Raw genomic sequence first — 27,228 nt, forward strand, 5'->3', positions numbered from 1 at the left:
CATGAGCAAGGGACATGCTGGGAAGCACCACACCACGGGATGGGAGCCATGAGGCATCCCTCTGCTGCCAGCCCCTCACAGCAGCGTGCCCGGCCCCACAGCCAGGAGCACCACTGGCAGGCCTGAGGAGAGGAGGGCTGCAGGGTGCACCACCAGGGCCAGGGGAGGGGCCCAGAGGGGAAAGGCCGCAGAAACATTCTGACGTGGACTCAAAGGGATTCCACAGAGACACAAAAGGATTCCCACGTGGATGTGTCCTCAAACAGATGGTGCTTGTACAAACCAGGGGAGCCTAGATAGGCTGCCATCTCTTTAAAGGAAAACTCCATCTGGGACCATGGGCAGCTCACCACAGTCCTTCACTTTGGGCTGCAAATACCTGTCGTTATCAAAAAACCCTAAACAAATGAACAGCATTAGATGAAGATCAGGACAGAAGAAAGTGGCAGGTCGTTGTTCCCAGAAGCTCTGTTGGGAAGGGACAGGAGGTCCTCCGGAGTCCCTGGCTTTCCTCAGCTCCCACAGGACACATGGGAAGGGAGAGAGCCTTTCTGGGATAGGACAGAAAGAGGTTTAGAAATATTTGAAATTGTTTAAATTTCCTGAAAAGTGAGGAAAAAGCAAAGTATTGGAAATATACAAAATAACAAATGGTCCAAAGCAGGTACATATAAGCACTCCTATTCACACTTTTCACATAAAAAGAGATCAAAGGGACAGTCAACAAAGTCGAGTGGTGGCACTCTTGCAGGGATAAATGAAATGCTGTTGTTCTAATGCACAGTGCATCATCACCCAGGGAGCTTGCTGTTCTAAAATATCTCTGAAATCTCAGATGCAGAGAGTTTCCTGAGAGGGACAGCAATGTACCTGACAGGACATTTGCAGTTATCTTTGCTAAATGTGAGTTACATTAGCAGTGAGCAATAATACGAGTTTTTAAGAGAGAAATTCACATACAAACAAGAATAAATGAAGAGGGGCAGACATCCCCATGAGCAGACTATTCCAAAAATTGCCTTCAAAGGAGTATCTTGTTCCTCCTTCCTCTGAAACACTTATGTTGGCTGTCAGCATGCTCAGAGTCTGCAGAAGATGAACTGCTTCTCCCTATCCCTTCTAGCTGCCTGCTGCAGCAATGCTTGAATGCTGGCACTGCCTCCTGCCCAGCACGGCCTCCAGTCTCCACACTTCACACTGCTGAGCAAGATAGGGATTTCCACCTTTCCCCCAGGAAGGTGGCTTGCTGTATCCCTGAAGAACTCTCCTTGAAGGGCAGAGAAGTTCTGGGGTTCTCTAGCTTCAGATTCTCACAAGCAGCAGCATCTGACTTCCCAAATCCAGCTCCCCAGATCGGGGTACACTGTGGTGGGTAGTGGAAAACGCAGCTGCTCTGGTGGGTGCCGCATCCCTGCTTGCTCACTCCTCGTAGCCAAGGAACATTTCACATCCCCAGCCGTATGTGCCTGAGAGAGGTAAAAATAATCTCGCCTTTTTTCACTGACATGCAGCAATATCTCCTAGTCCTCACTGAAGTGAACTGAAATTTATCTCTGTAACAATTCTGCCTAATGATGGGAACGCACGTTATTACTGACACACACCAGCACACCTCTGGGAGTGATCCTACCTGGATAAATAGCGGTGAAGGTCAGCCCTGGGGACGGGGGTGGGAAACATCTTGACAGCTCATCCCTGAATTTAAACAGAGCTGACAGTTCCAAAACTGCAAAACCTTCCCTTTCATGGCCTTGTTCACCTGGGGTAGATTGGAGCTGGGGCAAGAAATCCAGGCTTTTGATGGTGTTCACAATGCTAAAATAAAAATGTTCCCTTGCTCTATCTCACAAACCTGTATAGTTTGTGTCTGTACAGACATAAGCCAGCACTCAAACTGTCCGTCCCCCAGTTCACTAAACATTCCCAAAGGGCAGCATGCAGCTTGAGCAAGTGACAGTGAAGACCAAGACTTACCAGGACAGAGCAGGACAAAGTCCATGCCCTGCTGGTCATATCATAGTGACCACCACTGTGTCGGCTGCATGACCCATGGGACACCCCACCCTCTGTGCCAGCTGCCCCCAGCCATTCATGATGGCAGCTTCAATACCCCAACTCAGTACCCTCAGGCTGGCTCCCACAGCTGCAGAGCAGATGCTCTATTACTTGGAATTGAGTGCGCCAGGGGGATATAAAGAAGCCTTGTGTTTTGTTGTTTCTTTTAAGACTTTATTCGTCTAACATGCTTGACCAAAAATTACAACAACAATCAAGTTATGCCAAAATGATTAAATAACCTTTAAGCTTTCATACCTCAAGTAGTTTAAATGATATTTTGAAGTAACAGCTGCTTTCATATCTTTTTCACATAAAAATACACAGTATTTTGAAGATACCTTAGGAAAAATTATTTTTAAGAGAATAGTTTATGGTCGACATAGAAATTTTGTTGAGGCCAATAAAAGGACCTCTTCCCTCCACTTTCAGCATTTTAGCATCTTAAGTGCCATGAGTGAATGTAAACATTTCAGACTTCTTTAACATACAGCCAATTTCCTGCCACGTTTGTTTCAAAACGCTCAAATTGTGACTAGATTAGACACTTTAACTGCATGCTATTGTTCATCTTCCCAACGATGGTGGGAGTTCACATTAAGCTATGAATTTTAGCCTTTGCTGAGTTAGGAGCTGATCTTGCAATTTCTACACCAATGGATTTTACAAAAAGTAGACCCAGCTGAATTCAGTGGCGGACTGTTCTTGTGCTGTGAACTGTTCACTCCAGGAAACCCCTGCTCATTTTTATGTTTGTTTTTTGTTTGTTTGCCTGTTTCAGGAAAAAGCAGCAAATCAGTTTAGATCCTAAGTCACACAGCCGCTCCAGGAAGTGACAGCTCTACGGCTTGCCATGTTTCTTGCTGTCAGTGGACCCACAGCACATCAGTTGCTGGCTTCAAATTGCACAGCTTCCAACATCCACTGGATGAGGATTCAGGAAACCCCCAAAATGCAGTATTTCTGCCTGCCTCCCTTAGAGTTGTGGCTGCTAGCCTGGGTTGGCAGAGCAGGAATTTTGATATAGATGCAGCCGCTACACCAAGCTCGCCTTCACATCCATACATCAGGCAAAAAGTAACCGATGCTACCATCCACTGTGTGTGTGCACATAGGAGCTGTGCGCAGAGCTGAAAACAATCCAGTATTGATAGTGAGATGAGTTGCCTAATTTGTGTAAACAAGATTAATATGTAAATGCAGTCAGCCCCAAACACTGAAAGTCAGCATTCAGATTCCAGCAGTTAAATGATCTCCATCCAGGCAGAAAAGCTGCTTTGAGCATAGAGGTGTTAGTTCAAGGCAGAAACCCATTTCTTGCGGGACACACATGAAGCAAGTATTTTTGCAAGTTTGTAGACAGTTCTCTAGCTTCTGCCCAGGACTGTGTGGAAATCCCAGCAGACTCAACACCTCTGCTAACCTGCAGGAAAGCTGCACAGTTAGGATTGGTGTTAGCCATCCCCAGCAGCTCCTGACACCCCCTGCTTTGCCTGGATGCATCTACACGCAGCACAAGAGACAGATTTCAGCTGGGTTTATGGTTTTGTCTTGGGCCTCCCTCAACAGTGCCCATGAATGGGTACATGGCCATGACAGGCAAGCTCTTTGTGAGGCAAGCTCTGCTCTGTACCCACTGGCATGTACTCATCACTCACTGCACTTATGCTACTACATAACTATCCAAAAATTGAATGCCCAAACCCCACCTTTGGATGACCCCTCCCCCTCCCCCTTGAGGTCCATATGGTTTCCCAAAGGACAAAATGATCACAATGACATTCAGTCACAGCTGACATGGGCCAAATTCAAAACAGAAATCTCACTATTGGCTGCATATACCAGCAACAAGTTTTAAACAAATAGTCCCAGTGGGTTTCATTTAAAATTTCAATACTGAGCAATGGGTTGTTGGGTGTTGTTTTTGTTTTTTTTTTCTTTTTACAGACAATCACGCATTGCCTTACCATATGAAAACACAGTTATACTCCTTCATTTTTTTTAAGGGAAACGTCTCTTTTTTTTTTTTTTTTTTCCCCACAGGCGAAATCAGCTCTCAAATTCCTGAGTTTATACTGCACTTAACACAGTCTCCCTTCTCCCTTCTTAGATTTTGAGCTGTTTAGAACATGCTGGCAATATGCATCCTTTCCCTTAATGTCAGATGTAGCAAACTTCATTTCAGTACAGTGAATTAAGACCTCTATTGCATTGGTTTGGAATAGATGCAAGGACTCAAGACCTGGAAGGCTTGAAATAATAGCTTTCCTCTTGTGGCTGGTCATTTATGAAGCATCTTTTGTGTATCCTGTGTTAAGGGAAAACATCTTTAACATCACTTTTATCAAGAGCTCAATGGGAAACATCTGAAATGAGGAAATCCTAGTCTAAACTCTGTTTAAACTGCAAACTTTCTTGAAGAAACATTCCTCTGAAAGACACTGTTCTTTTAGTTAGTCCAATATAATGTACGGTATATACAAAAGTCCCTACTTGAGAGAGAGAGAGATGTATATGTATATAGATGTGGAATGCATTCACTTTTCTGTGTTCACAAACATTTTAATGGTGATATGTCTTTAATCTGTTTCTGGCACCAAAAAGTCTTTGTTCATCATCCGTTTTTGTCACTCAGATTTATCTGTGAAGAGCTAGCAGGAAAAAGAGAAGAAGGACTTTTCTTGTTGAACAGTTCCCTAATGGGATTCTCAGCCAGCAATATAAAGTTGCTAATGTGTTGGGCACAACATGAAATCCTTTATTATAATCATGTATTCCTCGGAGTAGGTAAGTCAATAATTATAGGTGGATTTAGTGGCTGGTAATTCACAGTGCACACAGAAGCATTCACGTAGGTAGTAGTTCCATCAGCCATGACACCATAACCTACAAAAAAAGAAGAGCTCTAATTACTCTTATTATTCATCTTTAAATCATTTTTATTATTTATCTTTATCACATTAACAATGATGACTGGCACGTTTATTATTCAGAAGGTGTTTAAAATTTACCTTAATGCAAAATGTGAAAGTCTCTTGGATGAATACCATCTTTGTTCTACAGTAGAACATTCTGCCATATAGCATAAGAAAACAAAAACTGACCCTCACTAGATAAAGGCTATCATCTCTGGCAACCTGCCCCCCAAACCTCCTTATAAACATTGGTATTTCTCTTTGAAAAGCTGTTTTCTTCAAACCTCCCCAGTTTTAGAAGGGATTGGAAGACAGAGCTTAGACAGTTTCAGCACTAAAAAAAAAAAAATACTTCATTTAGATTTGCAGACATCCATGCAAAAGAATTTGGGCAATTTTTCTTCTTCTACCTTTTTTTTTCCGTGCTGTGTTGTAAATATTTTAAGCAACTGATAGAGAAAAAGGATGATGTGACCAAGGGGAGGATGTATGCATATACACATGGTTGGGCTTGGTCTCTGTAGGAACCTCTTCCCATGTGTTTGATCTTGATGACTAATTCCAATAAAATGTGATGGAAGAGAAAAATGACTTCATTAATACATTCTTTGACAGACAAGGTGAATTCCCCCCCAGACACTGTAACATTTCCATAGGAGAAAACACCTCCAGAATGTCTTACAAGTAGGGAAAAAGTTTTAACTACATCTCATGTCTGACTAGACATTCAAGACACTCTCAGAGCTAAATCTGCAGGAAATCAAACTGCCAGTTCTTAAGCTTGTAGAAATGCAGTGAAATGCTGTTTGAAAAGCTGAAGAAAAAGCCCCTGGACTGAAAATTAAACACATTGTCCACTGTCAAAAGTATTTTCATGTACGTCTAGGAGAAAGCATGAAAGCATGAATTGATAACACTAAAGCTTCATGTTGAAAACTTTCATTGAACTAAATGCAAGTATTATGATCAATATAATGAAATGCATTCACAGTCTGAAACACATGATTTTGGGAAAATCACCTAGAGGAAGGCTTTTGTACCAACAACCAATCTTACTGTTACTAAAGTTAATAGTGAAACATATTCACTGCTACAAGGGTTGCTCCTATTTTATTATGCTGGTGCACAACGTCAGAGGCAGGTGATGGTGGTATGGCAGTAAAGGTTGAACTTTCCCAACAATATTCCATTACACTGTGTGACATGGCAGCAGAGGGGCAGTCTGACAAAATGGCACCTGACATGAAAGTGCAGATGTAGGAAAGGTGTGCCACTGAATTCCTCAAAGTGGAAAAAATGGTACCCACTGACAATCATTAACACTTCCTGGACGTTTATGGAAACCAAACAGTAGATGTGAGCACAGTGAGGTGGTGGGTGGTGCATTTCAGCAGTGGTGACAGTGATGTGAAAGACAAACCACGTTCCAGATGGTCATGAAGATTTTTATGAGTGTGGCATGCAGGCTCTTGTTCACTGCTGGCAAAAATGAATAGTTAATGGTGGTGACTGTGTTAGAAAATAGAGTCTTGTAGCTGAGAATTTGCTCTATCACATAATGTTATTGTGCTCTTTGTACCAGTTTTAGTTTCCATGGAAATAAAAAAGGAGGCATTACTTTCGGAGCGACCTATGTGCACTGAGTTAAACTGTTGCTCTCCTGGGTACATAGGATCCTAGTTTTTTCTGAAAGCAATTCCATGTCTTACAGAAGCACTGTTAATTGTAGCATTTATAAACAAAGATCCTTAAAATACCCTGAAAAATGCAGGGCCTCCTGGACTCCCCCATGGAAAAGCCACATTATAATTAGGGCGTAGGGAGGGAACTCTGTCAGGTTCCTGTCACAGACATTTCTTTACATCATGTGCTGTTTGCCACAGAACAATCGTCCTGTGTAAAACACAGGCTGCACCAAGGACAGTCTGCATTGCTGCTGGGAGTTTCTGTCTCCTCAGCTACACATTTGGAGAGAACAAAATAAGCTTGCTAATACATTCTTTTTGCTGGAAGATTCATCACACTACAGTCTTCACTCTTTCCTTACTGCCAGCAGAGTTTCCTTGGGCTTGACCTCCACCAAGCGCTGGCTGTAATTGGCAAAGCAGTATTTCAGCTGGAGCCCCTGCCAGGCATCTCATCACCACCACGTCAATCAGCAGCAAGGCCATGTGGAGAGGTATTTTTTGGCAGAGACAGCTGTGCAGAGGGGGAATAGGGAAGAAACATTTCTTCTAAGCATCTCTTCCTCCTGGATATTCAGTAAATGACTGCTGCAGATGTAGCTATGCCAGTCAAGGGAGGAACTCATCTGTTCAAATCATGCATTCTCTCTACAAAGAGCAGCTTCGTTTGCACAGCCTGTCTGCAGTGGGAATTCTCCTCTGCAGAGAGTTGCCATCCCACTGCAAAACAGGCTATGCAGCTCCCCATTTGTTTTCTCTAAATTATGGTAGTTGATGGGAAGAGTACCTTGTTTCTGTGTTCTGATACCTGCTGTGCCAACTTACTAATTCACATGATATACCATTACTGTGGAGGTGCCACTCATTTCACTTGGGAGCCAAAGTTGGGCTTGGTCTTAGCAGATGTGATTTTGTTTACCTGCCTGAAGCTTCTTGGCTCACTAACTGTTTGCCTACCTCCCCTGCAACTCACTTGGCCTATTTCTGAAAAGACAATGAGTTTGAATTGTAGTCACCAGCTCTCATGTACAGATTCTCAAAGCCTGCTGTAACAGCAAGATATTAGGAAAAAATATTGCCTATGCACTGCTTGTTTGCTCTGTACTTTTAACAACAATTTGGACATTAACAGGTCATCACAGATGAGAAAAGAGAATGAACTTCATTCCTGCCCTCTAAAATAATGATCTCAGTGACTTCTCTGTCAATTTTAAAGCAGTGCACCTCTAACCACTCTTAACCTAGCAGGGTCAAGACTCCAAGCAGAAAGTCCAAGTGGGATTTTTTGTGAAAGGCAATAATTCTTCACAAAAGCAGAAGTATCAGGGTGCCAGTTACTCCAGTTTTTCCATTAGTTCATTCCTGCACTGCTGAAACCCACTGATATCCTACACTGAAGTCCGGAGCAATCTCAGAAGCAAAAACTGGCAGTTGTGGAGCACCTTTTCCTGCCAATCAGTTAACACTGCCAAGAGCTAAGTAGCTAATAATACATGCTGACATGCCGATGGGCACGTTTCTGCACAGCCCAGTGGTTTCTTCTGGTGGGGGCATGCTTGAAGACTTACTGCCACTGTACGTGCACTGGAACAGACTCCTCTGGAGCAGAGGGCATCTACCATACCCTTTGCCTGGAGACAAACTCCTGCTGTTCCTGAATTCAGCAGCACACATTTGCTAACATTTACTGACTTTGTGAAGAGAACTTATTTTTTCCAGTTAAAAATCAGTCAAGAGAAATGTCGTGTTTTGTCCGGCTACAAAACATTTCCCCTGCCAAAGCACATAAATACATGAATAAGCATCTTGTACTTCTACCCAAGTAAGTGGTGATATTGCTCTTCATTTTAAATTCATAGAGAGAGAGAGGGAGAGACAACTTTTATTGTCCAATCTTAAAGAATAGGCTTCAGAAGTACCCCCTAAAGAACTCTCACCCATTTTAAAAACACAGAAACAGAGACACAAAGAACTTGCACGAATTACCTTAAGTCACAGAGTTTCAGCAGAGGAAAATACAATCTATCGATCTTAATATTTAGTCCCTTCCTGCAACTACTGCGCTGGTGTCATTTTAAAACTCACAGTAAGCCTCACTGTGAAGAAGGCACCACTCTATTTTATAGATGAAGAAACTAAAAGAGAAACTGAAGTACAAATACTGAAATGTGAGTATCAGCCAACTTCATCTGCATATTTGCAGCTAAATAAGTATCTGAATTCCAAAAGTGCTACTTCAGACTTCAGTATTGAAAAATACTGGTTAAAACAGACAAGTTCTGTGCTTGTGGGTTTCAAGTATATACAGAAAGAAATGTTTTCTGACCTTCATGGATATGTCCAAACACATGAAGCCTTGGCTGTATTCGTCTCTGGACTGTGTTCAGCAGCTCTACACATCCTACCCGTTGCATTTTCTTAGGTACCCAGTCTAGAAAACCTTTGGAAAAGAAAGGAAAGCTTTAAAAGAAGACAGATCATTTGCAAAGCTGCACTGCTGTAGTATTCAAAAACATTTCTGAGATTTAATGTCTCACGGCCTCTCATAAGCAGTCAGAAGAACTGACGTGGCAAAAAATGGTGTTTGCTTTGGTAAGTAGAAGAGGAAAGAAGGAAACATAAAAGCTCATCTGAAGAAACAGGACTACGATAACTCTTGCCAATAATTTTTCAAGGGAAAAAATCACTGCAATTAAAACATTTTGTTTTGCACTGCCGTTAGCAGGAAATCTCAGTGCTTCATCCATTCTTCTTCCTTTAAGAGACCGATTATCATTAAAGAGCTGCATATCCAAAGTGAGTCTCTAAAGTTCAACACCTAAATCAACACTTAGCTGTTTAAATCCAGCCCTGGGATATAGTTATTAAAACAAAACACTTCAACCAATATAATGAATCTGTGTGACTAATGATAAAATGACATTGTTTTCACACTGACTCTTACTTTAGCACAACAAGGTGAGGAACCCAGACCATGTCTAAGAGCATCCTCAAGTCAAATCAATTTAAGGGCTTCAGATAGCAGACGAAGCTTAGCCATCGTGCAGCAGATACATTTGGAAATGCTGTATTTACTCCCACAGATGTGTATAAAAACACAGTTTTTATGAAACAAAATGAGACAAAAAATGTACACTGACTTGCTTCTATGTCCATAAACTTGCTGCCAGCTGAAGTGTGTTGCTTCCTTCACAGCTGAATAAGAATGTTATTGTGTTAGAGGCTTTGGAAGAAACCCCTCTTGCTTCCTTTCCATTGTTTGATCATTTTTGATCAGGCTCAAATTTGGAAATGTGAAAAATACCACTGTTCTGTTTTTCTGTATTTGTTCTGGTGCTCTCACTGCACGCCCGTCATAGTTCTACATCTCTGACTTAGACTGCTGCAACAGCAGGAATATATTGTGCTTTTGAGAAAACTGTTGTCAGTCAGGGAGGTGCAGAGTCTGGACCTCGTTTTCATATGTTTACTTTTGAGGTGCAATCAGGCATGGCTAAGTAGTATGTAACCAGCTGGCTTAAAAGGCCAGAAGTGTAGTATTCAAGCTCTTGGAAAAGCTTTCAGCTTTACTGGAGCTTCAGAGTAGGTTCACACATTGAAAAATACCTCTTCAGATGCCAGTGCCCGGAAACTGAGCTCAGTGGGTTTTATCTAAGTGATAGAAATTTGCCCTGCTATCAGTTGTGAACTAGGTGTCATATAGTGGACGCTGGCTCCTAATTTATTCAGATATCTTTGAAGATGGTGCTTGGCAGCCAATGAGGGGATGTACAAAGAGAAAGCCAGCTGAATTACAGACAGAGCACATCAATGCACCCAACACACTTCAAAATTCACTGCAGGAAATAACAACTGTTTAAGATGTCGCAGTGAAACCAGCAGTTTTTCAGGGATTCAGTTCACATTTTTTTTCATAGGAAACACGTTATAACTTTGGGCTTTGTCACTTCAACGATTTGAAACAGTTAATTGTCAGAAAGTCTGCGGTGAACATAAAGGGAGAAGTATTTCCACTTCAAAAACTTCACAAACAAAAATCCATAAAATTAACTTCTCCATTAAATTAAGCATTATTTATGTTGAACATGTTTTTGTTTACATGCATTATCACCCTTCTGAAGCTTTCCCATATGTTAGCAGCTTATTATGTACACCTGACTACACAAACTAAGAATAATTGATTACACCTAGCTAACAATTAGAGATCATTTTAGGGTTTTTTTTTAATGTTTGGTTACTTTAAACAGGTTTCTGCAGCTGTCAGGAAAGTATAAATCTTTGTCACAGACAATCAAGCAGACAGCTAGAAATGAAGACTTAAGGGTGAAATTAAATTAAAAACAAACAAACAAAAAAAAGAAGTCAACTTCTGAAGAGGAAAGAATCATAATTGAAGATCTTTGGGAAAGGACTTTCAAAGTTACACTACACATAAAACTAACAAAAATAAGCTGATTCAGAAATCAGCATTAATGCTTGTAAAGCACCATATTTTATAAGCTCTGGGAAAAAAAAGATTATATCTTCGTTAGAAACAAAGAAGTCCGTAAACTCTTAACGTTGCTTCTGCATCTAAATTGTGGGCAAATTTAAATCTATACAATAATGTAGTATTAATTAGTTTAGGAGGATGCATGCTTTTTGGAAGTGAAGGAATAAGAAAGCAGCAGAGAAAATGAATGACAGAATTTAGGGAGCCGTGCTGGGAAAAAAAAAAAAAAAAATTGAATTTGCAAGAGAACTGATTGCTTTACATGATCATTAGGAACAGCTCTGATCTTGCTATCTGAGATCAGAACAACAGTAATCAGCTTTCTGGTTAAAATAATTAGCTTGGAGGGTTAAGGAAAATCCTGTCTCCCATACTGTCTGTGGACAAAGCTACACATTAAGGAGGCTCTGTAGGTTGGGCACAGTGCTAATTTCTTTGAAGTGTCATGTATTTGTTGCCGTGAGTGTTAGGGATGCCAACAGCTGATGTTCTCAGGCAGAGCGTTCTGTGCTATGAATGTATCAATACGAAAAAGACACAGATATGTGAACTTGAAAAAAGGAAAATCCTTGGACGACAGCTCAAGCTTATTTTTATTATTAACACTAATAATATTAATAATAACAAAAGCAAGTGACTAAATTAGCACAGTGCCTGAAACTGAGTGGTGTGAAACTTGCTCTCTTCCTTCAATCAATGGATTTCAAACAGGGATACAGGGATATTAGGAAGAGCTGAAGGCTCTTTAAAAATGGCTTTTAAAGTGCTGACGTTCCTGAAGAAATTTTAGAAACAGGAGAGTTATGAACAAGACAGTGTCAAAGATCCACTGTTACAATGCAAGCCTTGGATCTACATAGCGATTACCTCTGCTAATCATTTAGAGAAGATATATCAAGGTCTATACGACTCATTTCTGCCATCCACTTTTATGAGGCAGGTCCAGGTTACGAGCAGTCTGTGACACGGCATGAGACTCCAGTTTGGTGGAGCAGCAGCACACAGGCCTGCTCTGTGAGAAACCGAGCTTGCAAAGCAGCCCTTTCACCAGGATTAGTGAGCAGTGGAATGCAAACGTGTCTTTCTATAGGAAACAACAAAACACAAACCCTTTGGACACTTTCTGCTCCAGATTTTGAAAGAGAAGGAGAAAGGGTGAAAGACAAGAGGATTTTAGCTTCAGGAAATTGAAGAATGAAGAGAATCTAAAGGTTTAAAGGAACCAACTGCCTTCATCTTACACAAAATACTATTCTGCAGTAAGAGGCAGCAAAACATTTTAGTACATGCTTCACATCCATATCTAGTTATTAGTGAGAGTTAAATACACATAAGCATTAGACACAGCTTGCTATCTGTTAGATTTGTTGACAAATGTGTTAAAAAACAAAGCCTTTACTGTATCAGGACAAGTTTCTGTGATAATTTCATTTCAATAACACAGATCATTTCACTGTTATCCAAGAAGGTAAAAAATTTCTCCCATCTTGCTCTGTATCATCAGTATGCTTATTACTTGTAAAACACAAATGCAAAACTGTTTCTTGCAGGCCTGCTAGTGTTACTGTATTGTATTTAAAATAGGCAATTAACCCTATCCAAAGATAGGCCAACTACCACAGTGTTGGGGTTTGTGAAGCAGGAGATAAATCAAGTCAGCATGCAAATCCATGGTAGATAGGGGGGATGCTGGTGCAGGTGAGGGAGAATGATGGTGCTACAAAGTAATCCTGCATTGCTCTTCAAAACTGCTCCATGCTTCAAGTCAACTGATTTCACCAACCAGTGGCACCGTGGGCAAATGCGCAGGAAGACTGAACCTCACTTATTTATAAAGCTCATTAAGACCCAATTTATTAAGACTTTATTTTTGTAGCCGTTATTTAATTCCCTACCATAAGTGGTCAGTAATCACAAAACATAAACCTGAACTGAAGTTCTGGTGCTGCTGACATCGGTAAGGATATTACTTTTGACTTCCGTAAGTCAGGTTTCCACTCTTTGTCTAAGGACAGCCAACAGTTACTGTATAATCATTTGAAATTCACAGCTAACAGCACTAATATTTTCTTACCGAGAGGTGGTCCATGTGTTATAAGAATATCTATCCCATCTGGAATAAGGTTCCACTTCTCTAATAATGCTTGGCCTCGTGGAAGATTAAAGCCCCAGCCATAAAACCATGGTTGCCTGCCAAGAGAGGAGGAGAATGTCTTCAGTGCTACTTCCATGTATGGTTACCTAAGTAAAATATGGTGATTAACTTTCTATTAGCACGGAATCTGGAGACACAAATAGCATTCTTTTTTTGTGTGCGTCTATGTACAGTGAAACTCTCTTTCTGTACAACCAATGTTATATAACTTGTGTGGAATATCCACATAGCCCTTAACAGATTCGGTGGCAGTACATAGTACAATGTTCACAGTTCACATTGTTCTAACCAGGTATACAGTAATTCTTACAACAGCTGAGTACCAAGACCCCCATCTACAGATTAGCATGCCAGATTCTCATGGTATCTAGAAGCACACCTGCCTCAGACAGCTAGGTATGGTAAGTGTTCTGCACTCATTCTCATCATGTTTGAGTTGTAGCCCACCATCATTTGAGCAGGGTCAGAACCCAGCACAACCACAAATCCCACTCAGAAGAGAGAAGGAGACATCACCTATGCTGTTTCGTTTCTCCAGTTGGAAGCATCCCATCAGAACAACACTGCTACTTTTCTTATATACTTTTTTTTTCTGGTTGTTTGTTTTTTGGTATGTGGAGTGGCTTTTAAGATGCTATCTATTTAGGATTTCTTAACATATGGGCATTTACTCTTTTTAAAATGTAGTCATAGAGCGGCTCATCATGGAGCAGTGGGACTGTAACACTTCCAGTCAGAACACAATTTATCCGTACCTTGGAGTCCCATTGATTAAAAAACTGTATTTCATGGCAATTATATCACAGTGGTAAATTATGTCTTGCTGACTATATTCTAATTCTAGGCCATAAAATTGAAGGGTTAGTTTTAGGTTGGAGTTTTTAAATAATTTTTTGACTGACATGTTCTGGCCATATCCATATTTGGAGAACAACAAACAGACTGCTGTGATTTAATAAGGTTTATGGTAATTGCAGCCTTGGTGTTTATAAATACATACACATAAACCAGAGCTCCCTTTGAGATGTTACTTTGTTGAAGAAAGCTTTACACTCCCTTGCTGCATCAAAAGACAGAAAGAAATCTTTTAAACAAATTCTCTGAACTATATTTTACATCATGTATGGCAAAGACAAAAGAAAATGCCCATGAAGCTATTATTCATCCTGTCCCATTACTGATGCTTGACTAACATTTCAAAAATTAGCACGTCTGCAATCTTCATGATGATATATTTTCCTCTTTTCCTTTCGGAAAGCTGCAAAGCACATGTCTATTGAAAACAGCTTAAAATCTAGAGCTGGATAAAATATAAAGCAATGTGGTTTACCAACAGGAAGAAAAGAAAATTCTGCTAAAAGGAAAAGCAGAAGGGGGCTTTTCCATTCTTTCTTCTACAGACTAAAAAAAAGCTCCAGCTTTTCTAGAGAGGTGACCAAAGGCCACGAGTGCCCCCAGCTAACAGAGAGATCACCTTTCAGCTCCTCATCACACAGCATTCTGGATAGCCAGGTGTCCCAAGGAGAAAAGAAACAAAGGAAAAGAAAAAAAAAGAAAAAAAAACTTGGTACATCTGCCACTGAAACCAGAAGCATATCTCAGCCATTGGAAGTTGTAACGAGGGAGGTGAAGCTGTGTGAAGAAGAGATGCTAAGAGCAGCACCAATGCAGCAGAAACGTTGTTCTGAGCCAGGTGGCTCAGACCAGGGTAGCTGCCTTCTGCAGATACCCATACAATTCAAACCCCACGTTTCTGGTTAGCTGTTCAGCTTCCAGCACGGTTTCCTCCTAGCAGGAACACAAACTGGCCCACAGAACATGACTTCTCCTTTCCTACTGCTGTGGTAATCACTCACAGTCTATTTGCTGCCTTATTTTGCAGTAACTAACTTTGATGTGCAGCACTCTCACACAAACCAAATCCAGGCCTGGGAAGACTGATCCTTGTGCTCAGCTCGTTACTAAGAGAATGGGAGTGTTTTTGTTTCACAGAAATGCTGTTAAAATAAAGAAACCAGAGCCTGCAAGGTGCTCAATGTTCCAGAAGTGGAAGGCTTTATAAAAATACACAGGGGTTAGGTTATTTCCAAACTCCCCATCCCTGCCTTGGAATCACACTTCAAGCCTTTACTGACAAGCAGCTTCCTTCACTAAGATGAACATACTCAACTATTTGGCAAACTGTACTCAGGCCCAGAGCAAGTTTTCCAGTCACTGGCAGAAAATACTTGCAAGGGCAATCAAGAGGCAAGCGAGGCGTCAGTCAGTCGATCCTTCTTCAGCCTTCAGTCACAGCTGAGATGCGGTGACTGCAGCCCCCTGGCCCAAAACAACGCAGTCCCCGTGTCCCCAAGGGATGTGGGGTCAGGATGCGTCCCACAGCCTGCAGCCTGCTGGGCACTGAGGAACTGACTGCTCCCTTGTAAAGAACCCAAGGAGAAAGATCAATATTTGCCGAAGAGAAGGTCAACAACCTCCAGAATCGTTATTTTAAGCACACAATGAAGCATTTATAAAGAGAAATAATCGTGACCGTCACAGGTCGCGACAACGCAATTTAATCCCACTGAAATCCAAGCGACTACGAATGGCACCATGCAGACGCGAGGGCCTCAACCTGTCCCTCCCAGGCCCAGCCCGTACATCGCGGCTTGTTAAGAGCCCGTTTCCCCTTATGAATAGGCATGATCTGCTTATTAAGATCCGCAGCACTTTCCCTGTCCCTGCCTCCCTTTGTGCCGGCAGCGCCCACCCGAGCTGCGGGGCTGTAAGTTATGCATGCTGGAGCTGTTCTTTTGTGAAGGGAAAATGTTCGAACTTGCCTGATTTGCCATTAGGCTGTCTTTTGTGACAATCCCAAGATCGAAAGAAATGGCCCAAGTGTTTCAGGCAAAAATCGGGAGTCCCAGGAAGGATTCAAGTGGAGGACAGTAGAGTGCTTTATTCAAGAGAAGGAAGAAAAATCACGCACTTCAGTGCCCCCGCCCCCAAAGCCAAACCATCTTTATACCCACACAAGATTTTATAAACCCCCAGGTCCCCTCTTCTGACAATTTATTGCAGAACAGCTATCAAAGTTTCAGAGTAGGAACAAAAAATCTCCTCAAATACCTACTAACAAGCCTGTGACCTGGATGTCATGCACAGATAACTTGGTCTAAGATTTCCATTTATGGTGGTACCTGAAAGCAAAGCTGAAGTCTTAGTATTAAGCACAAAATTTCCAGATCCCCTTATTAGTACTTGCTGATGAAAAGCATAATGTTTTTATAATTATTTTTCAGTATTGGTTCACATTTTGTAAAGAAAAGGATCTGCTGTATGTTATCAAAGAGAAAACCTCCTATTCTCAAAAACAACAACCAAAAAAACCATTTTTGGCAATTAAAGACATACATCATGAATATAATTCACCTCTGAAGTGAAATGCTCATGTGTAGAAATGCACTTTGATTTAGGTCTTATCTTCTTAAATAGAACAGTTGCAGTCTCTCCATTTCCTACTGAAATTCAACAGCATTATTATTATGATAAAAATAATAATTGTCTACACATAAGACTCTCAGGGGAAAATATATTGGAAGTAAATTTGTTTACAGCACAATTAACCTTATGTTAAAAACATATGAACAAGTTTTACAGGTCAAATAATCCACCATACAAAAAGGGCTGAATTATCAGAATTTGTGCTAGCAGTCGGATGTTGCTTTATGTACTGAATTTCTATCTTTCTGTTCTAAAGTAACCATTGGAATAATTTTCTTACAGAATGATAGTTGCTATGACAACCATAGCAAATTTTCCTTTTCTGAAACAGATGTCTCATTTAGTTGAAAATTAGAATGTGAAAAACCCATGGGAAAAATTAATTCAAACTTTAACAGAACACTGACTACAATGTAATCTCTTATAGGTTAACCCCTTAACATCTTCCTGCACTCTTATAGTAACCTTCTCATAAATACTAATTAAACCAATTTAACCTCTTATGAATGACCTTCTTAGCTATCATTAGCACTTTAGTTGTCTTTGAAAGGAGCAATTCTGTTACAATAATAACTGAAAAAAGTCATATAAAAAAAAAGAGAGTGGTCAAACATATTACCATCTTAATTATTTATTACTTTTCCTTCTTTTATTCAGCTACTACTGGAAAGAGCTACTGTGTAGTCCAAGAATTCCTTTGTCATTTAAATGGGGCATAACTTAGTTTTACATGTGATTTACTGTAAAGGGCAGTGATGCACTACGAAGACTTGACCTGTAATTTATGTGAACACTGAAGGTTTTCAATTTTCAAACCACTGGTATACATCTCAATCTGCTCATCAGACATACAAGGGAATACAGAACAGGATACTTGACTGGCAAAAAACTATCTACGTACATGCGTTTTTCTACTGCATGCAACAAGGTGGTAAATCTCCATTACCTTGATTCTATTTAAATGTTTTAACTTAACAGATTTTTTTCCTTTCTCTACATGGTACTCAGTCATAAACTACAAATGACCATGGAAAGCAGCCAGTGGGCAGTTAGAAAAAATACTCAAAGCACAGCATCATCCTTAGTGCCTGCAGAGTGCAAGCCACAAAAAGAACTTCAGGGCCGCAAGATTTACAGCAGCAGCTCCAGCTAGGCTGTCCGGTTGCTTAAGACAAATCCTGCCACCAGTAGGCACGCAATTACTCTTGTTGACTTCAAGGGAAAACTTCCTTACAGAGTCCAAAATCCACAGAGAACTATGGGTGGCAACAGACTCAATAGCCATTAGCATATCAAAGGGAGCAGTGGGTAACATCTTGTGTACACCTGAATAGCAAAAAACACATAACTAGAACACAATCATTACACATTCTCATTTTTATAAAGCTTCCTACAGACAGCCTTTCTGCAGCTGAAAGGCAAAATCTCTAACTAGACTTCCTTCACTTACAAAATAAATTTCAGTGGTTCAGCATGAACACTTGCAACTTGTTTCAGTCTTCAGTCACGTAGGAAAACAAGCAGATAGTGGCCAGTGCCTGTAAAGAAGCTGAGTGGGAAAAGAATGGACCAAATCCTCTCATCTCTGCTCCCTCATTGCAATTGTAGAGCCACACATAAACCGAATCTTTCCTGCTCTTGCTTTAACGTGTTATTGCTCACGACAGATCTGAGAACAGGGATATACAGTAATGTCTATACCATATACCTTCCTTATCTGTTTGTAGTTCACATCCTTCATATTTCCACACTCACCATCACTGCATTAGTTGAATTTAATCAATCTCTTTAAATGTATATTTAGCCTTCCCTCAGTAACTATCCAGTTGATTATTTTGGTGGCTTTTCACTGTTTTCTCTCCACCTAGAATTCAAAAAAGGTCACCTTTTTTTGTGTGTGTGAATATGTGCATGTGTTTGGCACCAGTTTCTACATTTAAAGGAGTTGTGAATTAGCATTGTTCTGTCTTTTTTTTTTTTTCCCTCTTACACAAAAGAGGACCATTTAAATCAGACAGGAACCAAAGGAGCAATTGGACCACTGGTGCTTGCAGGGACAAGCAAGGCATGTTTGTTTGTAGGCTCTCAACAAGCGCTCATTATTATGGCATCTGCTACATTAACAGTATAACTGAGATGTGAAAAAAAAGTGGATTTCAGAAGTTATGAGGTAACGCATATAAAGACCAGCTTTCATGTGCAAGTGACAAGGATAGTATATTTTCAGAGGAGAGGAATGAGAGATGAGAGCAGTGCATGGAAAGGATTAAATTATGCCAAAAAAAAAAAGAAAAGAAACTTAAGATTCACCTATTCTTAACAGCAGAACCACAGTATTTTAATGAAAGCCAAGGCCTCCATACTTACGTCTATTAAATGCAAATGACAATTAATCTCATAGATGATTATCCTTTGGAACACATGGCCACCAAGTACAGCTTACAGGTGGAAAGTCAAAAGCGGCAGGGAGGGGAAATAAGCTAAGAACTTCAGTTGAGGCACTAAATGCCTTGCACAGTGTTACTTAGGGCTGTGCAGCAAACTGAATTTGCATCCTCCGTCAGCCTGCTGGCCACAAGTATATTTCCAGTATATTTCTTTTATTGGAAAGACTGCTGCGTTCTTGGCTTTTTTGCCTTACTTGCTTTGCATCCAAGGTTGTAAATCTCAAAACTCAATCAAATTATATTACTTTTTTCTCAAAAGGAAAGAAGTGTAAAATCAGAATGTGGCCCTTTGTCAGTAATTATTTCTTTTGCGATTTGAGTTACATATAAAATCATTCATCTTTTGTTTAGCAAAGGATTTCATACATCTCTGACTGGAAAGAAGAAAGAATGAGCTGTGACTAATAGGAACTGATCATTTCTAAACATTAATCTGTTACAAAACAATGAAAAATAAAATGAAATCCACTTTATCTTCATAACGAGAACACAGAAGATAACAGGTAAAGAGAAAAATTAATGAAAGACTGAATTTAAAACACGCCAGCACCAAACACAAATTGCTTATTTCATTCTTCTAGGAGCCAAAAGATAATATCCCATCTGATACATTTTTTAAATAATAAAATAAACCCTGTAAACAAACTTAAAAGCTCATTTGGAATAATTAGCTAAGAGATTCAATGCTAGAGGTACAGATGTAGAACTAACTGGACAATCAGCATGGTATTATGGACTTACAGCAGAACGATGCTGTTTAACTTCTGATCTCTTTGAGTCCGTTCCCGCAGTCTGACTCCCAACGTTGAAAATATAGGTACAGGTAGGTTACTCTGTCTGTACTTCCAATATTGGCAACTGAGAATCACAGTGGCTAAGAGGGAGGAAGAGTAAACAGACCCTCTGTCCGCAGTACAGTCATGATCTCTTTTTAGATACAAAACTTGCCACCAATGCACCAGTCAGAACAGAAAGAATTGAAGCCTCACCTATGCATGGCATCTCTACAGTTTTTCCACTATCTAATGACTAGACAGCTAAAGAAACATGTTCTTTCTCCACACATTTGGCTAGTTGGATTTCACTTAAGTTCTCTGTGGCTTTACAGAACTCAACTAGATAAAAAGATGGAACATCCCTCCAAAAGGAGACACTATACTTCAGCTTTTTTATGGTGTAGCTCCCAGAGGGGCTCTCTTACATGAAGTATGACTCAAATACATAGGATGGGTAATAGGTGCACTGAGAATTGTTAAAAAAGGCCCTCACAGTAGCCACTTCTCAGTTTAGTAACTCACCAGGTCTGCATTCCTTTCTCAAAATACTAGGAGTAATTAGGCCATATGGACTAACTGTCTGCCAGTTCTTCCCTCTTTTCTTCCTTTTTCTTTTTTTCACGTTAAAAAAAAAAATGGAAAGCCATTTTGAGTTAAACAAGCATGAAAATGCTTTCAAACCTAATACACTAATACAGCATATGCGTACATATGCACAAAGTGCATTCTTTTTAACATTTTTAATTTCGCAACAGATGAACTTATTCCTTGTTTTAAAAAGCACATAACGATGCTCCACATGCCTTATTCTTACCTGAAGTGAAAAACATTCAAGTAATCCTAAATTTCCAAGCTAATGCTTTCTTGCAGTCCTAAATTCTCTACACTACGGTAGTGGAAAACAACTGCTGCAATAGAACTTCCTATGCCAAAAATGTACAGCTTCAACACCTTCATGTTCATTCATCTGGTTAGGAATACTGAGGTATCCTTACAAAAAAATCATACACTTATCTGATGTCAATTACATAATTGGAAATATGAGGCACGCACACGTACAGCTCCCCATTTTAACACTGGTTCCAATTTATTCTACATTCTTACTGGAGAAGAAAACTGTTCATATTAAACAATGTTAATTTATTAAATAAAATTAATTCTTGAACATCAAATCCAAAGGAAGGATTATAATGTTAAACAGATCCACAACAAATGGCAGAGGACTGCTTTATCTCTTAAATTCTGGTCATGAATAATAGAAAGAACTGAGATAACCGTGTTACAGTTAGTGTAATAGCTCTGCATACCACACCTCCTTAGAGCACAATGTAAAGTCAGCATCTACTTCTCAGTGCAGCAATGCACCTGAGATGAAAGAAGCTTCTGAACAAAGTGTCCTTGCAAACAAGTTGCGCAGAGGCTTGCAAATTTCTCTGTGCTCGATTGCTGTGCTTACAAACAAGGCTCATCAAGAAGAACCAGTTGAAACAAGAAGCTACAATGGTCAACCAAGAACTTGAACATACGAACTTTAGACTTATTGCATAGGTTTCATACACTAACTAATATTAACATCCCCACCCTGGGCAACACAGAGAGTTAATTAGAGTTATACATGCGACGTAGAGTTAGAATTAGAGTTACACATGCGATGTATGATACACTGGGAGGGCACATACAAGGGGGAAGATGTATTTGACATACTGGGAAGTCTCTAACCTCCGAGTACTTCAGCCAGTGAGTAAAGGTGGAGTAACAGTGTGGTCTGGAGATAGGGAAAAAAGGGGGGCTGCGCCTCTGATACTTTGAGAGACCCTGCAGGAGGGCTGTCCCCACGGATTCACGCTTCATTTGAATAAAGCAAGCTAAAGACTCTCCTGTTTCTTTTTGGGGTAAAGATAACTGAGCAAGCCCCATATGAGCAAAATTTTTCACAACACACCTATTGTGTAAAAACCTTTGGAAAGCACATGCATGGAAAGCGATTGTGAACTTGGGAAGCTGATTCTCACTCCGCATAAAGGGCTCAGAAGCTGGTGGAGCTCTGCCAGTTTACTCCAGCTGAGAATCAGCTCCACACGGATCCGCCCCAAAGCAGTTAGTTATTTGTGCTTCTCTTGGATCATCGCCAAAGGGCCCATCCAGTACCCAACTGTGTTTACATCTTTGAAACATCCTGAAATTGCTGCTGTCTGAGACTCCAGCCCAGACTACAGATTGGGCTGGTGGGCCTTTTGTTCAAGCAAAAAATTAAAATTAAAAAAAAAAAAAAAAAAAAAGTGCCAAAACAACAACAACAAAAAAAGCACTTTAAAGTTTTAAATCGGCTCTGTCTCATAAAATTAAACTTGTAAGCAAATGTGTAGAATAAAGAGAAAACTAACTGCTGTGGGGGATTGCTATTCACTCTCGTGGTTTATGAACTGCAGGAAAGTGAAGCCAATTCCCTGCAGTGAGATTACAGGTCTCCTCTTCTATAGGTCTTAAATTAAAAACCAGCTGAATCCAAAGTGAGCTAGTTTACTGAATCAGAAGATTCAATTATTTCTGCTAAGTAACTGAATGTGAACTACTTCATTCTAATAATATACAACTAATAATTACTGCCCAAGAAAAGACTTTTTTCTACCAAGCTAATTAAACTAAAGCAATATATTTTTCAACTGCTCTCAGATTTAACTAAAGCTAGAAACATTTGCAGCAAAACAAGCAAATGCAAATCCCCACTCAACAGACAGAAATACAAAGCCACACAATGCATATAAGAAACAGCACTTCCCCAGCAATGTTATGGGAAATAAACATAACTGCTGATCTATATTCAGCATACATGCACACAAGTATACAGAGCCACGTCCTGCACTCCTGTACAGATGTAGAGTGGATGCAAAGGACCTCTGGATTCGTAACTGACGAAGCTCACTCTGCAAGAGATCACGGTGAAAAGTGTTTGAGGATTGATCCATATCCATAATATGTGAAGTAAGCAGTACAGAACCGTGTCTGACTTACTTTTTTCTTCTCTTTTGACCATCAAAGACGGAACTGTTCCAGGCCCCTTAGCCTGGGGCAATGGGAGAAATCGTAAGTGACAGAAAACTTTTTCTGGAATATTCATTAACAGGAAAAGAAAAAAGGGCTGTTTCAAACTGCCATCGCCTAAAAAAGCTATCCCAAGGGAAATGGAAAAGTGAAAGTTCTTAGGAGCACATAACAATTAGAATTCATCACATTGGTTTCCCTTTGACAATATTTATGAACTATGATAGGTGTAACTAGATTTACACTCTCATTCACTCACAAAACCTAAGGCAGAGTTTATTTAGTTAATAACAACCATGTTCTTTCAACATGCTACAGAAAATTCACTTTCAGTCTGAGAAATCTTGGTTTCTTTTCATAAACATTTTTTTTCCGTGGTGTTAATTATCGTCCCTAATTCATTTCTGCCACTTAATTTGTACTGCAGTGTTCATTAAAAGACCTCTCCTCAATTCTATGATTGCTCATATAAACAATGACACCTGTATACCTCTTGTCTACTGAATGGCACTCACACATTTCCTTTGTTTCCAAGTCATGCAAAGAGAACGCTTGCCAGACTGCATTTACCATACAAAATGCACCGATTTTAGCAAAGTACCTTTAGTAAAAAAAAATGCATATATATATTCAGTGATCTATTTCTGATGATAAAACAGCCAGAATGCACTCTTAAGTCTCAGTTTCTTTCTGTCACTGGCAAACCTTTTACACTTCAAGAGTTCAACATCTTACATTTCTCCCCACCACCTCCCCTAAACAGCTGAATTTAATAGATCAAAACCATTTTGCAGGAAAAAAAAACAACATTCTTACGATCTCCCATATGTTGCAAACTAAACTACAGTGAATTGCAGTTTTAAGTGTTTTTAGAAGCAGCACTTTCCAAAATGGAAAACAATTTCTGATAAGTACAGAAAAGGAAATAAAAATATCACTCGAGCATTCCATTAAAATACAATTAAACCTGCATCTATGTGCCACAGACTGTAATTAATATATTTTAACAGAATGATCAATTTCGCTTTCTCTCCTCTGAACACGTTGCCATTTCTTACCCATCTGTCACATCTTACCTACCTTTGACTGAATGCCTGAAATAAAACATCTTCAGCATTCTAACCATAATCACACAGCCACATTAGGAAGGCTTAGATGCCAACATCTTCCCCAAAATTTCTGAAACCTGAGATGCCTGAGTTCTAAACAAGAAGCAGAGCCTACTACTCCCGCTCCCAGCCAGCATTCTTCTTCCTCACAAGCTATGTCTGTGTACCTAAATTATTCATTTATATTGCCTGCCTCATCACTGATAAAGAAAGAGCTCCAAATAGCTCCTGAGTTGCAAAAACAGGGAATATCCGCCATTATTAAATTTCTGAGCAATCAAAACCCAGCAGTCTGCAGTATGTCCACACCCAGCGTTCTGTAAACTTTAGCACTGACACAGCCAGACATGACAACAAGCTGCCTGCTCAAAAATCTACTTACTCTGACATCTGCAAGAATTTTTGCATAGTATTTCACTGCTTTACAAGCCAGTATGTAAGCAATTGCACTTCAGATCTTTGAATTTTTATCTTTTAACAAAGCGAAGTGCAGAAAGGAGAGAACAAATGTGGATCAGATATTTTATTTAGAAAAATTGTCCAATAATGCTTCACTATGTATTTCCATAACAAGCAAGATACGGAATAGTTTATTTCATAGATATGAAAGGGGAAATAAGAACTAAGAATCAAAGTGGTCATTCTGAGGCAGAAGAACAGTGATTATTTTTTGTGTATTTTACAGGGGATGAAATGTGCAACATAATATCTTGCATTGCTGCTGCTTTGTCATGAGTAAGCCATGCTCCCAACTTGGGAGGTGCATTATGTTAAATGAAGTCAATATTTTATTTTAATACAGCTTCATTTTAATTGATGTTCACCTCAATGACTGTAAAGATTTGTACAAGGTCTGGCAAAGTAAACATGAGATGATTCATTACTGGCAAAATGAAAGCATGTCCTTCTCATGAAATGAATCTATAAATCTTTGTTACATTATTTCACTGATGGAAACTGGGTTCAGTGAGGAATGAAAGCGACTATTATAAGCCGCTCTTGAAAAGATGGAGGAGGTAGGCACTGAAAAAGAGACTAGGCTATGAATGGACTAGACTCCATGTGAAATAAAAATTAGCCTACCTCCTTTTGCCCTTTGCATGCTCTCTGAAACTACTGCAATTGCATGGAACTCACCAATTTTCCTGTCCAAAGCATGCTCATTCCCATGTGCACACATGTGAGAACAGAGTCTGAAAATGAGTATAACAGAGTCTCCTACTTCGCAACTAAAAAACCAAATTGGTCAAGGAAAAGAATAAAAGTATGTCACACACCTGCAGCTAAGTACTACTGATGACTCTGGACTACACAGTTTGAACAAGGGCACTTGGCTGCATGCCATAACAGTACAGACAGCTGCAGTGCACTGAAGAAAGGGCCAAGAGGCTGGAACAGCTTTCCAGCCTTAGCACCAAAGTGGGGTGATGAACGACATTGAGAATAAGGCCCTGTTGAGGTTACTCTGGATGAGATGATGCCTGCTGCAACTGACAGGTCAATGTGCCTTACACTTACACAGCTTACAATTACATAGGCAGAGCTTCCATCCTTGACCCAAGATGCTCAGTAATAACAATAAACGAACAGAACAAATACTTCCCCTACATACACCCCTAACCCTCTTCATTAGGTTCTCATTATCTGAACAGAAATGTTGTATGAAAGCTGTTGGCCTCTGTGTAAACACATGAGGACTGTATCTAATCAGCGTCCTGTTAGAGAAAAGCTATAAAAAAAAACAAGAGTCCTGCCTGGGCATCTGTCACTTCAACACAAATGGCCACAAATGTCTTTCTAGGCTGATACTAATCTTTGTTCTTCCATTTTCTCTGATAGAAATAAAAGTTTCTCAAGTTCCAGATGGGCTATAACAAAAAAAATGAAGAAGGAAATATGAATACACAGACACTAGAAAAAAAAAAAAAAGTAATTTTGCAAAAAGAAAAACGAGGGTCTGCTCAGAAGAAATAGATTCCTCCAGATAATCAAAGCCAAACAAAAATCCACTCTCTGCATAATGAGTCTGGAGGCAATCTCATCCAAAAGGGCTTTTTAAAGCTATCCAGGACAACGTGTCACTTAGAATAACAGAATGGTCATGTTTGGGAAAAAGAGTTTGATTGCTGCTCTCTCTGTCACATTGTGGAAAATGAAAAACAGTGCAAAAAGAGATAAAATGCTCTCCTGCCACTTTATATGCCTGTTTTAGGACAGGATGACAGAAGTTTCTCCTACAGCTCTGTACAGCTGCTTAGAAGCATTATGGAGATTCAGTGGCCAGGAAAAAGACGCCTTCCTTCTGCCACTTACATTTCTCCTGCTACATCAAGTAAAAGACATACTCTTACCTTGCCATTAATGCACAATAGTCCACCTTTAAATAGAAATTCTTGCCATTTTCCACAAGGTCAGAGCATAAACACAAAATAACTTCTGCAAATGTATACTTTACCAATAAATGAGGCAGGGATGCAATATTAGACATTAAGGCAGCAGCAGTATAACCTTTGCCAGATATAGGGGTCAATTCATTCAGTTTCGAGTCTTCTCATTAGTTACGGTATGCAAGAGTAGAACAGAGGGCTATGTTATTTACTCACTGGGTTGTTAAAAGCTCAACAGAAACAACATAGCACAGCAGAGCCTGTTAAGCTCCAGCCATGCTTCAGCCTGGTACTACTGGAACCTCATGCAACAGAGAAGCAAATGTAGCAACACTCAGGATCACAGCTGCAAGTATGAAACTCAGCAAGGTGCTCTCATGACAATACAAAGCATACGTGCACCTTAACACCGTGTAAAAATAAATGATTGTAATTAAATAATGAGCACAGAATACATAGATGCCCATTCAGCAAGCACAACACATCTTGTGCACTGAACGAATCTTGTGCAAACTCAGTGTATGACTAATTAAAACTGCTAGTAGTACACAGGCACAGGTGGATTTTATCTTAATTCTGGATGCTAACACTCCTACCTTTGCAATAATAGTATGTTTTTGTACATTATGGAGGTAAGGAACTATAATGGAAAGCTGAACACTTATAATGCTCACTAGTC

At 39.9% G+C, this 27,228-nt stretch overlaps 1 protein-coding gene across 6 annotated transcripts in view; it reads right to left on the reverse strand.

Annotated features, from left to right (window-relative positions):
* Positions 1–3,976: 3,976 nt before the first annotated feature.
* The window catches only part of MPPED1 (metallophosphoesterase domain containing 1), a 61,703-nt gene continuing 38,451 nt past the window's right edge, over positions 3,977–27,228 (reverse strand). For all 6 annotated transcript variants that reach the window (XM_052690679.1, XM_052690678.1, XM_052690680.1 and 3 more), the window contains exons 5-7: positions 13,222–13,337; positions 8,982–9,095; positions 3,977–4,941 (exon numbers count right to left, since the gene is read on the reverse strand). In XM_052690679.1, the coding sequence (XP_052546639.1) occupies positions 4,823–4,941; positions 8,982–9,095; positions 13,222–13,337 (349 nt within the window). In that variant the 3' untranslated portion in view covers positions 3,977–4,822. The remainder of the gene's footprint in view (positions 4,942–8,981; positions 9,096–13,221; positions 13,338–27,228) is intronic.

Source organism: Tympanuchus pallidicinctus, unplaced genomic scaffold (assembly GCF_026119805.1).
Source record: "Tympanuchus pallidicinctus isolate F22 unplaced genomic scaffold, pur_lepc_1.0 scaffold27, whole genome shotgun sequence".
Taxonomy (NCBI): Eukaryota; Metazoa; Chordata; class Aves; order Galliformes; family Phasianidae; genus Tympanuchus; species Tympanuchus pallidicinctus.